This window comes from Arachis ipaensis, chromosome B08 (genome assembly GCF_000816755.2).
Source record: "Arachis ipaensis cultivar K30076 chromosome B08, Araip1.1, whole genome shotgun sequence".
Lineage (NCBI taxonomy): Eukaryota > Viridiplantae > Streptophyta > Magnoliopsida > Fabales > Fabaceae > Arachis > Arachis ipaensis.
The window spans coordinates 24,995,885-25,013,564 of NC_029792.2; the positions used below are offsets into that span (position 1 = coordinate 24,995,885).

General features: G+C 41.7%; 4 protein-coding genes across 4 annotated transcripts; 2 read left to right on the forward strand and 2 right to left on the reverse strand.

Moving 5' to 3' along the window:
- On the forward strand, positions 212-4,438 carry LOC107613339 (protein yippee-like At5g53940). The gene is made up of 5 exons (XM_016315299.2): positions 212-501; positions 1,278-1,321; positions 3,258-3,366; positions 3,873-3,928; positions 4,029-4,438. The coding sequence occupies exons 1-5, from the start codon at positions 406-408 to the stop codon at positions 4,108-4,110; spliced, it is 387 nt and encodes a 128-aa protein (XP_016170785.1). The 5' UTR covers positions 212-405; the 3' UTR covers positions 4,111-4,438.
- Positions 7,693-8,154, reverse strand: LOC107610785 (cyclic nucleotide-gated cation channel beta-1-like). The gene has a single exon (XM_016312787.1). It carries the CDS (start codon positions 8,152-8,154, stop codon positions 7,693-7,695), a length of 462 nt encoding a protein of 153 aa, XP_016168273.1.
- Positions 8,278-9,015, reverse strand: LOC107610787. The gene has a single exon (XM_016312788.1). The coding sequence runs from the start codon at positions 9,013-9,015 to the stop codon at positions 8,278-8,280; it is 738 nt and encodes a 245-aa protein (XP_016168274.1).
- LOC107610788 (splicing regulatory glutamine/lysine-rich protein 1-like) lies at positions 9,814-11,079 on the forward strand. Its single transcript, XM_016312789.1, has 2 exons — positions 9,814-10,394; positions 10,773-11,079. Exons 1-2 carry the CDS (start codon positions 9,814-9,816, stop codon positions 11,077-11,079), a joined length of 888 nt encoding a protein of 295 aa, XP_016168275.1.

The following is a 17,680-nucleotide window of genomic DNA, read 5'->3' on the forward strand; positions in this document are numbered from 1 at the left end:
ACAGATTCCATTTTCAATCTCTTAAATTTAAGAGTAACTTAGCTCACGTTAATATCATTAGAATTAAATTAAAATATTAAAATTTTCAAAAAATAAAATTAATTAACTTATGCTTACTATTATTTTTCCAGACTGTTTTGGATAAGGAGTAATCACGTGATGTCACGTGGTAGCAATAAACGAAAGTTCAAATTACAGAGTTGCCCCCACTCACATTCCAGAGTTGCACGTGTCGCGTTCATACCACTGCCATTGCCGTTTATCCTCTGAGGAGTCTTCACTTCCAAGTTCTTCTGTTCGTACAGAACACAATTGACTTTTCTTCTGCCCTTTGGGTGGTGGTTACAACAAAGAAGAGCTTCTCAGAACCTCCTCCTTCAACAAAAATCAAGAACTCAAACAACGATGGGAAGAGTGTTTGTGGTGGAGCTTGAGGGAAGATCTTATAGATGCAAGTTCTGCAAAACTCACTTGGCCCTTGCTGATGATCTCATCTCTCGGGTACCCTACTCTACCCTACCTTACCCTACCATATCATTTTTTAATTATTATCATTTCAATTTTTTTTCTCAATGTTTTTAGCTAATAGAATTGATATTATTCTGTGTAAAATTTTCTGTTTGAGCTAGTTTTTCTGTACGTGCCTTGATTTTGAGCATTGGACTTTTCCTATTTTAATATATTTTCTCATATGTTGTAATATGGAAAATTCATTATTTTATTTTTAAAATGGGGTATTTGAGGATTAAGAACTATTATGTGTTTCAAGCAATTTGATTTTTATTTTTCTAGGGTGTATTTTGTATATATCCTTACTGAGGTGTAACCCTAAGTTCCCAATGATTGGATGCATCATGCACATCAGTGAGTCTTTGATTTCCTTGACTTCAATGCTTTGTTACTGTTCAGTTGAATTCATGAACAAGTCAGGATCAAATTCTCCGTTGGAAAAGTCATAATGCATAGGTTCATGTTGATTTTTCTAGTGGTGCTTAATCAATGCTCATGATGAGTTTTGCAATTAATTATCTTTCTTTCACTTTTCATGATGTGTCAAACTATATATATAACAGAGGAAAATGCACAAAAGCTTGATGTGACAAAGCTTCGCTCTGAACTTAATATATGTCTTTTTCACTCTTTACTGTATGAATTTTCGGGGTTACTTTTAATATTTTCTTGTTTATATAATTCACATACTCAAAGTTGACCAGCTGCTATTCTGGATTGGTAAATTTCTTCTGGTCTTAATCTTCCGTTACCGTTCATTCTTTCAGGCATTTCATTGCCGGAGGGGAAAAGCATATCTCTTCAACAATGCGTGAGTATACTTTAGTTATTTTTCTATACCCTAGTGATTACCCTAATGGTTTACAAGTTATGATAGTATTGTATATTTTTCTATACCCTAGTTATTTTTCTATACCCTAGTGATTACCCTAATGGTTTACAAGTTATTTTTCTATACCCTAGTGATTACCCTAATGGTAATATAACATGCTGGTTCTTATTATATCTATATATAGTGCTCGCTGAAAATTGCATTTAGCATAATTTGATACTCCCCAACAATCCAGGTAATAAGGCAATCATGTTCTGTAAAAGTCAAATTTATACTAGAATTGCATTATGAGTTTATAGCTTTTCTTCTTGTCTTTTTCTCCCTTTCTATTTTTGTTATTATTATCATGACATAAAATACATCACTGTTTCTTTGGAAACACTAACTGCATTTGCATCTTGAGGGAGTTGAAAATCAAAGCTTTTGAACTTATTACTTTAATTTAAAATGCTGACATATATGGATTGGAAGCTGCTGTAAATTTCACTGGAGACAATAATTAGTAACATACATTTACATAGCAGAAAATGCTTATAGCCTTCCAAGACTTCTCAGATGGATTAGAAAGTAGAAACATGTGCAGTGCAAGTGTCAGAAACAATGGATCCATGGGGAAAAATTTTCGTGTTTTGAAAGGCTCAATCCTTTTGTGTTGTTCGGAAAATGTATGTATTTATTTTCATGCATTCCACAAGCTTTTGTTGCATAAACATCTTTATTCTTGCTTTTAAGGAGCAGGATGACTAAGGAATTACCATGCTTTAAGTTAATCTTTATCTTAAATATTTTCCTATTTCATTGATTTTTTAATCCTAATACAGTTTTGATCTCCATCTTATTTAGCAAGCACAATCAAAATAGTGGTTCGGCATTTCCCTCCTTTTAACACTGGTCCTAATAAATGTCAACCTTTCCTGATGAAAATATATGCATACTAGTTTTTTTCTTTTTGGAAATTAATCTTAGATTTTTCTTGACAGCCTAAAGATATGGATTCATGAGTTTACAATGACGAAAATCCAGAACTGGCATAATCTTTTGTTATTGGAATGAGTTTGAAGTATACATTGGATTCTCCAAAGTGACCTATGAACTGATTTGAACTTTCAGATCTACAAAAGAAATATAGCAAACATGGTGCAGTGCGATACTAATCTGCATTCAATACCGGCCCTAAATATTTGATCTTCTTAAATATTTTTACAATTTTTTTTTTAATTCATGTCTTTACTAAATAAGCCAGTGATGTACGTAGTGAAGTGAGGCCAGTAACTTATATATGTCTGCTGTTCAAAACAGGTATGCTTTTGCATTAATGTGATCACTAACACTAACATTCCTTTTGTTTTAAATGTGATTTCAAACTTTCTTGCTTCCCTAGATTATATGATGTTTTTAGCATGTTCAGTGAACAAATACACACTTTTAGTTGTATGACAAAATTACTAAAAATGTTGTTGCACTTGGTTTTAGTTGAAGATTTTACTCCCATGAACTTTTTCCTATATTAACTTCTCCCCCATGAACTTTGTTGTTTCTCTTTGGTGTTGGAATTGTTATGCATTTATTCAAATTCTCACTACAAGGAGCATGCCTAAATGAAGCAAATGATTTTGTGTATCAAAACTCATAACATGGAGTGTACCAAAAAACGCATAACATGAGATACATTTGATATTGACTTGCATTTTAAAACTCATAATGTTGATCAGTTTGTGCACCTTGTCATCTAACCCTCTTATTCAATAGATGGTAATGTTTTGAGATCACATTTGTGAACACACTCATCTTTTGCAGATACTGTAATTAAATATAGGAAAGTGTTTGGTTCTATCGGTAGTGGACTAAAACATCACTATATCTTAATATTCCAACTCTCATATAATATACTTAACTTTTTATGTCTGTGATCCAGTGTGAACTTCACAATGGGTGTACTAGAGGAAAGGATGATGCTTTCAGGACTGCATACCGTGGCTGATATTTTTTGCTGTTGCTGTGGTCAAATAATTGGTTGGAAATATGTAATCCTCCTCTCTAATCTTGACTCAATTTCATGTATCTAGACATAGTATTGCATACCTAGCTAAATCTTGCTGAACATATTTGCTGGATGAGTGATCTAGAATTATTTAGAGTAAACTACCAATCTTGTCCAACAGATCTTAAGAATTTGAAATTGAAAAATTGATTCCTCACTAGACAAGTTTGTTTCGCACCATTAAAAAAGATAACATATTAAAATGCGGTTAGGACGAATCTATCACCCTTTTTCCATTGTGAGGAATGACCCGGTCCTTTGTGGTTTTGGTAAGAGGACATGATTGATTGTTTACTCATGGATTTATTTAGTCGTACATATGAATCCCCATGAATGATTTGCCAATATTTCATGCTAATTAGCATAAATTCATATTTATTAACTGCTAAATTAACTAGATGTCAAGATAATTAAGGTGTATGCTTTTAAATCCGAAACTCGACTCTATCCAAAGACACAGCTCTTGACCTTTGAAAATTAATGTCTCAGGAATCGGCGCATGAGAAGAGCCAAAAGTATAAAGAGGGAAAGTTTGTTCTTGAAAGGTATCGATGATTATGTCGTCACCCATCTTGGTTAATGCAATTGCACTTTCTCCTTCGTAGTGTTTATGCTGACTCTGCATATTCTGTGTCAACAAAACAGAGGGAGGATTGTTGATGAGATTGATTTCTCCACTGAATTCTACATCGACACCCGTGCCAGCATGAGCGATGGCGAAGATTAGCATCCTAAATCTTCTGTACCTGTTGGACCCGGGAAAAGAACAGTGCTTTGCTTTCTGTACATGAAAATAAAAATGGTGAACCATGAAAATGTTTATAATCAAGAAAGTTCGTTATGCTCTTTTTTCCTCCTTTTCCTCCTAGAAGTAGCAATGTGGCGTGTGATGAAAGAGGGTTCTGAATAGTGTGTATAATGTGTGAAAGGAAAAATATGAAAAAGTTGTTTCAGATTTTTCTCTAGAAGACATGAAGGAGACACATGTCCATCATGATTCAAATATACTCTGACAGATTACCATAATGCACGAAGCATTATCGGTTTTTTAGAGATGTTTTTTTTTTTTTTTTTTTGAAAGGAGAAAATTGTATTCAAACATAAGAACTCAAAATATCTAAATGGGCCAAATTAGTTACATGTTCAGGAGCTTCTTCCAACCATATAACATTTGGTTGGGTCAGAGCTAATTTGGCCAAAGCATGGGCTATCCTATTTCCCTCCCTTTTTACATGGGAAATGTGAATAGATCTAAATTTACCTAAAGCCTCTTTACAGTTTGACACTAAAGTTCCAAAATAATTCCTGTGAGTGTCATTCCCCTTTAAAGCTTTGATAACGTCAACGTTATCTCCTTCTAAGGCTAAATAAAAAAAAACAGCACTCCAATGCTAAGTTAAGGCCCAAAAGACAAGCTGTGGCTTCCGCTTCAATTGTAGATGTGGTTGAGAATAACCAAGTAGCTGCAACCATAATTTCTCCTTCAGAATTCCTAATAACAGCTCCTCCTCCATTCGCTCCTTCATTTGAAATTGCTGCATCCACATTCAATTTGAAGAGATTTGGCTCCGGCGGCACCCAACACATTAAACTACGACTCCCTGGTGGTGGCTCTGCTGTGAAGTTCTCTGTCGGCATTGACATGACTGTGAATTCCTGGTATCTAAGAGTTGCTCTGTTCACTAATTCTTGTATGTCTATTTTCTTATCTTCAAAAATTAATTTGTTTCTTCCCCACCATATTGCATGTAGGCATTCCAGAAAAAGACCTCTTTCCCCCTTTCTAATTTGGTTTAGTAATTCTTCAATCCAAGCTCCAATTGGGTGGTTCTGTGCTCTCTCTGTTCGGAGGTTGAAAGGGCTAGCAAACCAAAATCGTTGTGTCCAGGTACAATCTTTGAATATGTGTTCTTCTGTCTCTTCCTTTCTCCAACATCTTGGACAAAGTGATGTGCTTGTGATACCTCTTTTTTGAATGTTGATTCTAGTTGGCAGGGATGATGTTAGCAGTCTCCATGTGAAATTAAGAGTGCAGTTCAGTGCTTTTGTGTTCCAAAGAAGTTTCCAAGGGAATCTGTTCTGGTGCTCCTGGTTGCTGGACTGAGCATGGTTTTGTGGCTGAGAGCGGATGAGGTGGTAAGCTTTCTTGACCTCACATTCTCCATTCTTTGATTTTTTCCAGTAGTAGCAGTCTTCTTGTTGGTTTTGGTCTAGAGGAATATTAAGTATTTGTTCTGCTTCGAAATGATAGAAATTCTGTCTGATAATGTCCTCTCTCCATCGAATAGTTTCCTGATCAATAAGTTGTTCCAGAGCCTTGATAAGGAGACCCGAGAACACTTCCGCACACAATAAAAATAGGTATGGAGAAAGGGGATCCCCTTGCCTTATGCCTCTAGTAGGTTTGAAACTCTTGGAGGGACAGCCATTGATAAGTACTGAGAAAGACACCGACCTGATGCATTTTTGGATTAGTTTCACCCACTTTTGTGGGAACCCCATACACTTGATAACCGCCAAGAGAAAACTCCATTCGATCCGATCATAAGCCTTTGCCATATCTAACTTTATGCCCACATAACCCTTTGCTCCGTTTACCTTTTTCCTCATATAATGGAATATATCAAAAGCCACCAAGCCATTGTCCGTAATTAATCTACCTGGAGTAAAGGCGCTTTGGTACTCTCCCACAATCCCCGGAAGAATTTGCTTTAGTCTGTTTGCAATGACCTTCGTCGCTAGCTTGAAAACCACATTGCAAAGAGATATCGGCCTATATTCTCTAGTGTGCTTTGGGGTCTTTGTTTTGGGGATTAGACACAAAAAGGTGTTGTTCATCTCTTCAAAGTCTCCTTCCCCATTTAGACAGTTAAGGACCCACTTGGAAGTTTCCTCTCCCACAATATCCCACATTCTTTGGTAGAAGAGTGCCGGCATCCCATCCGGTCCGGGGGCTTTAGTTGGGTGCATGTGCTTTAAGGCTGTTCTGACTTCCTCTTGTGTGAAGTCCTCCTCCAAAATATTAAAAGCCTCCTGCGAGACTCTGCCTCCCACCACTGCAGCCACTTGTTCTTCCTCCATTGTCCCTTCGGTCTTGAACAAATCCTCATAAAAGTTTACTATAATTTCCTCTATTTTCTCTTCATCTTCAAAAAGAATTCCTGCATCATCGGTAATCCTCTCTATACGGTTTCTTTTGTTCCTTTGTGATGCTTTCTGATGAAAATATTTAGTATTTTTGTCCCCCGCTTTAAGCCACGTTGCTCTAGATCTTTGTGCCCACTTAATCTCTTCTTGGTACAACAAATCGTCTAACTCCCTTTGTGTCTCTTTTAGTCTCATGATGGTCGATTCAGATTGCGGGAGGGTTGTGAGATGTTCTATAGAATCCTGCTTCTCTTTGATCTTCTTTGGTAGTTGTCCAAAATTATGTTTTCCCCATTGTTGTAGCTTTCTTCCACAATTTTCCAGCTTCCATTTTAAATGTTCTTCACTTCCCGACCAGCTCTTGCAAATTACTTCTTTACACTCTTGGTTTTGAAGCCACATTTCTTCAAATCTGAAGATATTTGGCCTATTCCTCCTTCTTTTGTTCTCTTGACCTGTTACATCTATTAAGAGAGGACAATGATCTGATCTGTACCTCTGCAAGTGTCTTACAATTGTCTCTGGAAAAGCTTCCGTCCAGTCAATTGTTGCAACTGCCCTGTCTAGTCTCTCTTGAATGTTCATTTCTCCCGGTTGGTTGTTTGTCCATGTAAAAGAGTGCCCCACAAACCCCAAGTCTAGCAGCTGATTCATTTGTAGTACCTCTTGAAAGCCTTTCATTTGGCTATAAGTAACTGGCAGTCCCCCTGTCTTCTCTTTCTGTTCCAGGATTTGGTTAAAATCTCCAAAAACCAACCATGGCATGTTTGAGATTGACCAAGCGAGCTCAAGAGATCCCATGATTTTTTCTTGTTGGCTGCATCCGGATTCCCATAGAACCCCGTAATCCTCCACTACTGTCCAACTTCTGCTGCTTTTACCCTCATGTCTATATGGTTCAAGGACATTGATGATACTTCCAAAACAATAGAGCTATCGCACATAACCGCCAAGCCGCCCGCTCTACTTCTTCCTTCCCCTTCACAGTCAATCCCCGCAATGTTTCCCATTCCTCCTCTATTCCTAATACGATTTAATTCGTCAATCTTTCTCCTCGTCTCCATTAAGAAGATGAGGTTGGGAGCTTGCTGTTTCAAGAGCTTGTTCAAAGCTCTCACTGCCCATGGGTTCCCAAGCCCACGGCAGTTCCAACTAATTATCTTCATGGGATTTGGCAGGGCTGCCCTGCAGCCTCTGCCTGTGTATTTTTGCTCCTTGCTTGGTAGCGTTTGCTGCTGCCTCCCATCTCCCTGTCCTCCATTTCTGTGTCTTCTTCTTTCCTCTTTTTATTTTGTTCTGGCTCTTTAGTTTTCTGGCATGTTATTCTTAGTGGAGCTTCTCTTGCCATCCTCTTCCATTTCTTTTGATTTTTCTGAAGTTGAGATTCCTCCTCGTCCTCTATTTTATCTTTGTCCTTCTTCTGTTCTTTTAAATCCTTATCTACTTTCTTTCCTTTTTCTTTGTCTTCTTCCCCCTGATCTGTAGCCTCTCCGTTCGTCTCTTCGATGATAATGGTTTCAACCTCTGCTGTTTGATGTGGTGCTTTCTCCCTGTTTGAGACTCTGCTTCCTTCCTTGTATTCTATGAATTGCTGGCTCTTTTCCTTCATAGTTAGCTTTGCCATTTTTTCTAACACCTCTCCCTTTCCTTGTTGCGTTCCTTTCTCAGTTTCTTTGTCTCCCGTTTTAGTTGGCTTCTCTTGTTCTGCTGATTGCTCCACCTTATTGCCTATTATATCTGCTCTTAGTCAGGCTCCCAGCCCTTTTTTTGAACTACTGGTGTGCTCTTCTTCTGCTTCTGCTATCTCACAGTTTGCTACATCATGTCCGATCCTGCCACAAAAGTAGCAAAATGTGGGCAGCCTTTCATATTTGAACTCCACCTTTGTTAAACCATCTCGCTTACTCCCCATGTTTAAGCCTTCTTTCAGTGGATCCTCTATCCTTATCATGACTGATGCTTTAAGAAAGTTTCCTTTTCCTGGACCCGCTGAGAATACATTGCATTCCATGACTTCTCCCACCCTAGCAGCGATTTTTCTTCCTAAAGTTGTTGTCTTACAATGCTCTGGCATGTTCCATATTTGAAGTTTAATTTCTGTTCTAGAAAAATCTGTTTCTGATGGGTTTACTCTTCTTTCCCATTTCTTGATCAGTAGCCATGAATTTCGGAACATCCATGGGTTTCCTTTCAGAACTCTTCTCATATCTATTTCCTTATGAAAGAAAAACTGAAAAAGTTTTGGCTTGATCTCTACCATCTTAAAGCCCTCTGGCCTTCTCCAAATGTTGAACATAGCCGTTTGGACCCATGTTGGGTTGATGTTCTTGTCTGTCACCAGCTTTCCTACTAGGCTGTGATTGCATTTCTTTGCACCTTCCTCTATGTCTTCTTCTTCATATTCCAAGACTTCTTCTTCCTCTTCTGTTACATTTGATCTTGTTCTTATATTTTCCTCTTCGATTTCATGCCTTATTTCTTCCATATTTCAGGAATGTTGGAACAACAGCACTGAGGCGACACTGTTCTGCACTGTGGCGCTGGAAAAACACGATTTTAATTGAAAGTAACGGAGTTGTGCACTACACTCGTTGTGGCTACTAGGGTTTGAGTTTGTGCCCTAGCAGACCGACAAGGAGAGAGGATATTTTAGAAGCACTTAACTTTTAGAAGTACTTCTCTATGTTTTTTAGAGATGTTTTTGTTTGGTAAATGAGTAAATCAAAAGAATGGTGAATGTTATGGTGCTTTTGAGATTGTGCCTAACTTACTAAAAAAGGCAAATAGATAATATTTAATAAATTTTAAATATTTTATTTTTTATTTTGAACATTTTATTTTTTTTACCTTTAAAAGCAAGTTAGGCAATTTAGGCACCATAATAAAAGGCATCATAGAACCGCGGGAATAACCCGTCCGGACGGCGACCCGGACACCTGCACCCCCGCTGCCAACTGCATGATAGCTGGGAAAGGAAGTTTCCTGGAAGGAAACCTCTTCTGTGGGATCCGCGCTATTGATAGGGTATATATGGGGAGGGTCTTATCCTTTCCCCAAGGTACGTCACTACCCCCCTTACTCTCATAGCTGTCTGCACATTTTCTGACTTGGGCGTCGGAGTGTAATTGCAGGTGGCTCCCCCCATACTTCACAAAGAGCTCGGGAGATCGTCTGCTCACGCGTCTTGCACACAGGCTTAGATCCAGGCTGGTTCCTCCTTCCTTACTTGGAGCACCTCTCCAACCCGTCCGGAACCTCGAGTAACCGAACATTGGCGCCGTCTATGGGGACGGGCCAAGATGGACTTTCTGTTGGGTCCTGTAGAGGCAGACGATGGAGGCGAACTGCACGGGGAGGAAATCGTTTCCAGAAGCGGCAGGGTAGCCTCCATGGCTTTCTCTCGCGAACGCACCAGATTCCCCCTGTGCACTCCCATGAGAGGCGACCCTTTGGAGGAACAGGTAGTGACAGCGCCAGAATAATACAGGAGTTGCGCCACAGAGTGCAAAACCTGGAGCGGGAGGTGGCTAGCAGAGAACGCCACCAACCAGCTCCAAGGCAAGAGCGTTCCCTATCTCTTCAAAGGAGAGGAAGAAGTCCCCGAAGGAGCCGCTCCAGACACACCCCGAGCCCCCGATCGGAGTCAAAAAGCCAAGACAAAAGTAGGGAGGTGCCAAGAAGACGACGAGATCCTGTAATTTACACCCGACCTCTGACAAGAAATACCGTGGAGGAAAACCGAGAAGACAGCAGAGAAAGACCAAGGAGAAGGCGACCACCTGTAATCATGGGGGCAACCCCTTTCCACCATTCGATCCTTGAGGTTCGGCTTCCGAAGCACTTCGATAAGCCAACGGACATGAGGTACGATGGGACCTAAGACCCCCAGGAACATCTAACAGCCTTTGAGGCCAGGATGAACCTGGAAGGGGTGGGTGATGAAGTAAGGTGTCGCGCCTTCCCCATGACCTTAGCGGGATCGGCAATTCGCTGGTTCAATGCTCTCCCCCAGGGCTTTGTAACCACCTTTGCCGACATCAGTCGCGCCTTCCTGGCTCAGTTCACCACATGAATTGCTAAAGCGAAGCACCCGATTAACTTGCTTGGGGTAACACAAAGGACTGGTGAACCGACCAGGAGGTACCTGGATAGGTTCAATCATGAGTGATTAGAGATTGACGGCCTAACCGACTCGGTGGCCAGTTTGTGCTTGATGAATGGATTGCTGAACGAAGATTTCAGGAAGCACCTCACCACCAAGCCCGTGTGGACAATGCAAGAAATCCAAAACGTCGCTAGGGAGTATATCAATGATGAGGAGGTTAGCCAGGTCGTGGCAGCCAACAAGCGGCAGCCAGCCTACAACCATACCCGTCAACCCGGTAGCGGGGAAAGGCCAAGGAAATACTCCAAAGACGGAGCTCTAGCCAAAGCTTTCAAGTCGTTCCCCCGGGTAGGGAAGTTTACCAATCGTGACTCTGCACGTAACACAAGCAACCGAATCCCCCTCCTGGGTGGACCCAATCATGGATTTCTTGGAAAAAGGTAAACTCCCCGGTGACGACAAGATGGCAAAGGCGCTAAGGAGAGAAGCGGCCAAGTATACAATAATATAAGGCCAGTTGGTTAAGAAAGGGCTTAGCCAACCCCTATTGAAATGCCTTCGTCCCGGCCAAATGGACTATGTGCTTAGGGAAGTCTACGAGGAATACTGCGGCCACCACATCGGAGGGAATGCCTTAGCCCGAAAGCTCGTCAGGGCCGGTTACTACTGGCCCTCAATGATGGCGGATTCCAAGGAATTCGTGAAAAGGTGCAGAAGATGGCAGGAGAACGCCAACTTCCACAAAGCGCCGGCGACCGAACTAAGCCTACTAATGGCCTCCTGACCATTCTCACAATGGGGAATCGATCTGTTAGGACCTTTTCCGGTTGGACCAGGGCAGGTCAAGTACCTAATAGTCGCCATCGACTATTATACCAAGTGGATAGAGGCTGAGCCGTTGGTCAGCATATCCTCGGCTAATTGTCGGAAGTTTATGTGGAGGCAAGTAATAACCAGGTTTGGAGTCCCGGAGGTCGTTATCTCGGATAACGGGACACAGTTTGCCGATAAAAAATTCGGAGAGTTTCTCGCCAGCTTGGGCATAAGGCAGAAGTTCTCATCATTTGAACACCCCCAAACGAATGGCCAAGTCGAAGCTGCGAATAAGGTCATCTTGCAAGGTCTCAAAAAGCGACTTGACCAGAAAAGGGGGCATGGGCAGACGAGTTAGCCTCGGTCCTCTGGTCCTATCGCACAACTCAGCAATCGTCTACCGGGGAGACTCCATTCCGGCTCACCTATGGGGTAGATGCAATAATACCCGTGGAGATCGGTGAACCGAGCCCACGACTACTTCTGGGAGGAGTCGAAGAGGCCGTAGAAAAGGACTTGGTGGATGAAGCTAGGGAGATGGCCCACTTATCGGAGACGGCGTTGAAACAAAGAATGGCCCTGCGTTACAACGCCAAAGTACTCAAGAGAGAGTTTGAGCAGAATGACCTGGTCCTACAACGTAACTATGTTGGACTCCCAACACCAGGAAAAGGAAAGCTGGCAGCGAATTGAGAAGGCCAATACAGGGTGAAGGAGGTGCTCGGCAACGGTGCCTACAAACTGGAACGACTAGATGGCAGGGAAGTTCCAAGAACTTGGAACGCGAGTAACCTAAGGAGATTCTATCCCTAGCAGCCGAGTCACACTATGCGAGCAAGCATTCTACCGGTTCAACCAGTTGAGTAAGACTTGTATTGATTTATATGGGATTATTTACCCTTTGTTACTTATTTGCCATTACTTTATATTCATACTACTTGCCAATAGTTGTTTATTTCCAATTAGTTTTACTTGAAGTTCGTCATCTCATTTTTTCGCGTTCAAAAATTACTCAAAAATTAACCAAATTTACTTTGCCAAGTGATCAACACCAGAACGACACGGTATCCCGGGACTGATCACCCCAGGAACCACTAAGAACAAATGCCACAATAAACGGCTACCAAAATGTTAAAAGCCACGATCCGGCTTCACTAACTACCAACGAAAAAGTAAGCAAGCATGAGCAAATAGCTAACTACCAGCAAAACGGTAAGAAACAGCGAACAAAGCATTTATCGACAAAACGGTGGACGAGCAATTTGTTACATATTCACCAAAACGGCAATCAAGTTTACTAAAACAAAGCATTCAAAGATCTACGTATTACAAAAAACCAAAGTACAAAAGCAAGACCACATCATTTCTTCGGCATATCAACAATTTTGCCATCCTTGATGGTCTTGAAAACGCTAACTGCGGAGGTGTCAAAGTCGAGAGCCAACAACTTCACTTGAGCTTTGAGGGCCTTCTCAGTCATCAAGATGGCATTTTTACCTTGCCTCACGGTCTCTTTGAACTTCTTTTTTAAATCAGCTGCTTCGTTCTTGGCCGCGGTTACCGACGAGAGAGCCTCGTCGCGTTCTCTCTCAAACTCCTTAACTCGGCCTTGAGTAGCGTTGAGTTGACCCTCCAACGTGAGCTCCCGTTCGGTAAGCCGCGCCACGGCAGCATCGAAGGTCTTGACCTTCTCCTCAGCATTAGCTAGCTGCTCCCGAAGCGACTGGACTTCAACCTTGTATTTATTATTAGCTTGAACAGAGGACTCGAGCCTGTTTTCCAACAACCGCGTCCCTGCCAGGGCGGACTCCACTTTCCTCGCTATAGCGGCTCCCCGAAGCAGGGTACGGTACATCCACCTGGCCTGCGAGGAGAGATCCCCACCATGGAAGAAGTCCTCCGTGCCTGGGAGAAGCTGGGAATCAATAAAGTTTCCGGCATCGAAGTTCTTCTCCATCACTGTAAGAACTCCCTCGGGGTTAGAAGACGGTTTCCTCTTCCTCGAATTGTTAACAACAATCACCTCTTCGTCCTCCTCCTCGACCTCGACCTCTGGTTGGGGACCCGGACCACCACTAGTCCCGATCACCTCACCCTGGGTGGGTTGGGATTGAGCTTCGGCCTCGACGGCATTGTCGGGAGGCACCTCCTGATTTTGGGTAGCAGAATCGGCATCGCTATCGCCAGCAAGGAAGGTATTGAACAGAGCATCAAGTCCAACTTGCTCGCCAGCCATCGATACTGAAACAAAATAAGGAAGCTAGTTAGTCGTCAAACCGGTTGAATAAACAGGAGTAATAGCAAGAACAGATCCACTACTAAACAACTACTCACATATATAATTCCTAGCCATGTCCCGATCACCCATGAGGAGATGGGGATTAACGTGATTTCTCCCAAAAACGGCCAACAACACGTCGGCAACCCTTTTGTTCTTGGGAGACAACCCCTTGTATGTGACCTTGGTAGAGGTATTGGCTTGCGTCCCGAAACTCCAATAGGTCGGGATGCGGCGTTCTTTCTCCAATGTCAACCAAAAGGGATGCCAACCTTCAACCGGACGAACCTTAAAGTATTTATCCTTAAAACCATGGTACGAATCCTCAAATAGGCCAAAGATCCTCCGACCTTGGGCAGACCGGAAAGACATAAAGTCTTTTTTGGCCTTCCCCTCTTTAGAAGGATTCGTTAGGGTAAAAAGGAAGAGAAACACCTCGACGGAGGTCGGCAGCTCTAAATACTCACACACCATCTTGAAACAGCGGATAGAAGCCCAGCTGTTTGGATGTAACTGAGACAGCGCCACATCACATCGGTTGAGTAGCGCCATTTGAAAAGGAGAAAAGGGGATATGAATCCCCAGCTGGGTGAACATCGCCTTATAAAACCAGATCCAATCGGGGACCCGGGGAGAGTGTAGATTCAATTGGAATATCCGTTCGTTAGCGGCGGGGACGAAAACCTAGTAATTGGCTTCCTCATCACCCCCTCCGCATAGGTAGTCGGCTTGCCGAAACTCGTCAAGTTCCTATAAGGTGATTTGGTTGGGGGATTCCTTCACATTTGAAGTCACCCAGGCATACCGGTCGTACGGTTGCACCCTCGCGCCGGGAACCCTCATGACAGGACGCTGTGCCTTACCTACAGTGGGGGCACCACTCAAAGTCAGTCTAGGAGGTCGGGAGACCAGCACTAATACCAGAATCTACAATCTACCTATTCGCAGTTAAAACCAAAGCTTATCTACTGCCAAAATGAAGCCAAAACTACCTGGAACTTAGATGGTAATCCCCCCTAAAAATCTAGCTAATGACAGCCTGAAAACACACAGATCTAAGCACTACTCAACGAACAAGAAGCAAGAGCAATGCCAAGTACCTAATCTAGAAAAAATGAAAACGAAAAGGTTCGGCAGAAGAAAAATATACTTACCAGGAAAGTAGTTTGCAAGGAAGAAGTATGAAGGCAGGAAGGAGGACGATCGCAGGCATTAGGCCAATGCAAGCAAATTCAGGAAACGCGAGAGGGAATGGAGAATGTAGTGCAGAGGTAGTTTGGAAGCAGAGGAAATGAGTGGAAAAGAAAGGGAAGGAAGAGAAATGAAAGAATAACCGCTCTGGAGAAGCGCGAAAGTCAGGGGCAAAATAGACTTTTTTCCCTGCTTTCAAATCAGCAATAAATGCACTTAATGGCAGGCACGAGGAACGAGGCGACAAGCAGCGCTTTCTTGATGCGACCAAACCCTCACGCGCGTAAAAGACGTGTCCTGACCACGAGCGGCCGACGAAGCGACGACACGCGAAAGAGAGAGCAGAACACGCCAACAACGGCACTCACGGCTATAGCTGGCGCGTTGGGGGCACTGTTACGGCCCAGCCCAGCTGGCCTAATAGCCGACCCGGCCCATGAGTAACCCGACCCGCGCGGGAATAACCCGTCCGAACGGCGACCCAGACACCTGCACCCCCGCTGCCAACCGCATGACAGCTGGGAAAGGAGGCTTCTTGGAAGGAGACCTCTCCTGTGGGGCCCGCCCTACTGACATGGTATATATGGGGAGGGTCCTACCCCTCCCCCAAGGTACATCACTACCCCCTTACTCTCATAGCTGCCTGCACATTTTCTGACTTGGGCGTCAGAGTGTCATTGCAGGTGACTCCCCCATACTTCACAAAGAGATCGGGAGATCGTCTGCTCACGCATCTTGCACACAGACTCAGATCCAGGCTGGTTCCCCCTCCTTACCTGGAGCACCTCTCCAACCCGTCCAGAACCTCGAGTAACCGAACAAAAGTCATGTCTTTTAAATATTTAAAGTAATTTTACCAAACAATTTTGTTGTTTATGACTTTGTTTATTTAAAGTTAATTTTATTTTGATTTGCTATATATAGTTATGATTTTTGAAAAGTAGCTTCTAGAGAAGCTAATTTTAATAAATTATTTATGAAAAATAAAAATTTTACTATATCAGCTCTCACATTTTCAGGTCAACAAACTTACACGGCTAACCCAACATTTTCTAGACTAACCGAACTTGCATCCAATATTTTCTAATTTCTATACTAACCGATCTTGCATTGCTTATACTAAGTTCCTTTTTTGGTTTAGAAAGTATGGTTTAAAAGGCTCAAAACAGATCATCAAATGTGCTATTTACCTAGCAAACTTCTGTTTACTTGCTTTTGGGTTAATGCCTTAATGGTAAGATACTAAGATCGCTTGTGATTTAGTCATGTGGTTACTGAGTACATTGAACACTACAATTGATTGATTTTGCATTTACTAGTTGTTAACTACTTCCAAGTTCCAACAACAATGTGATGTTTTCTTTTTAACATCAGCAACGAGTAACATCTTCTGCTTCCCTTCCACTAAGGTATTTGAGTTTGATGCTTAGGAGGCAAATTATTGAGTACCTAATTCCAACAAATGTTATTTTGTAATTGAAAGTAAAATATATCCCACATGACTTATTGATGAGCGGATATTTTATACGCTTTTTGGGGTTAATTTCATATAGTTTTGAGTATGTTTTAGTTAGTTTTTAGTCTATTTTCATTAGTTTTTAGGAAAAATTCATATTTCTGGACTTTACTATGAGTTGTGTGTTTTTCTATAATTTCAGGTATTTTTCTGGTTGAAATTGAAGGAGCTGAGCAAAAATCTGATTCAGGCTGAAAAAGGACTGTTGATGCTGTTGGATTCTGACCTCCCTGCACTCAAAGTGGATTTTCTGGAGCTACAGAACTTGAAATGGCATGCTTCCAATTGCGTTGGAAAGTAGACATCCAGGGCTTTCCAGCAATATATAATAGTCCATATTTTGCACAAGGATAGATGACGTAAACTGGTGTTCAACGCCAGTTCTCTGCCCAATTCTGGCGTCCAGCGCCAGAAAAGGATCAAAAGCTGGAGTTGAACGCCCAGAATTAGATTTAGCTATTTTAAGACCTAAAAAGTATGTTTTCACTCTTAAGCACAATTAAAGGAGAAGTTATAAAACCATGCTATTTCAATGGATAAATGTGGGTAAAAGGGTATAAAATCCCCTAAATCAAGCACAAGATAAACTCTACAAATGGGGTTTGTCAGACGACCCAGTGCACTTGCTGGTCAGTGGTACGAGTTGTGAAAAGTGTGATTCATAATTCGTGCACCAAGTTTTTGGCGCCGTTGCTGGGGATTGTTCGTGTTTGAACAACTGACGGACTATTTTGTTGCTTAGATTAGGAAAATTTTTCTTTTTGGTCTAGAGTCTCTTATTATTGTTCTTGGTTAAAAATATCCATCTTTAAAACAAGTGTTACATTTACTGCCCAATTGGCTAGAGCGTTAGTCTAAGCCCGTGGCAGTTTGGTACACTCTTTTTAAAACCTTTTTCATAAATAATATTTTCTCTATTAAATTTTGTGCCAAACTTTAAGTTTGGTGTTTTCTTGTTGATTTTTCAAAAAAAAAAAATTTTCGAAAATTTATTTTGGTTTTCTAAAAAATTTTAAGTTTGGTGTTCTTCCTTCATGTTCTTGTGTTCTTGTGAGTCTTCATCACTAACCACAATATGAGAATTGGTAAGGATTAATCTCATTAAATCATCCTCTAACTAGTAGTAAAGGAAAGTCAAATGAGCTATATCAATCCTAGTCCATAAGTCCTAACTCTCCACTAATTCAATTAGTGAGAACTAGAGGCAATGAATCCCAATCATCAATTACTTGGACATTAGTAACTCA

Bases quoted from the DNA above. Each gene is read 5' to 3' on its own strand.
- LOC107610788 (XM_016312789.1), top strand. From the start codon at position 9,814: ATGGGGACGGGCCAAGATGGACTTTCTGTTGGGTCCTGTAGAGGCAGA. The intron at 10,395-10,772 runs GTACGATGGGAC...CGAAGATTTCAG, and splicing joins GATAAGCCAACGGACATGAG to GAAGCACCTCACCACCAAGC.
- LOC107610787 (XM_016312788.1), bottom strand. From the start codon at position 9,015: ATGGAAGAAATAAGGCATGAAATCGAAGAGGAAAATATAAGAACAAGA.
- LOC107613339 (XM_016315299.2), top strand. From the start codon at position 406: ATGGGAAGAGTGTTTGTGGTGGAGCTTGAGGGAAGATCTTATAGATGC. The intron at 502-1,277 runs GTACCCTACTCT...TCATTCTTTCAG, and splicing joins CTGATGATCTCATCTCTCGG to GCATTTCATTGCCGGAGGGG. The intron at 3,929-4,028 runs GTATCGATGATT...TCAACAAAACAG, and splicing joins GGAAAGTTTGTTCTTGAAAG to AGGGAGGATTGTTGATGAGA.
- LOC107610785 (XM_016312787.1), bottom strand. From the start codon at position 8,154: ATGGCAAAGCTAACTATGAAGGAAAAGAGCCAGCAATTCATAGAATAC.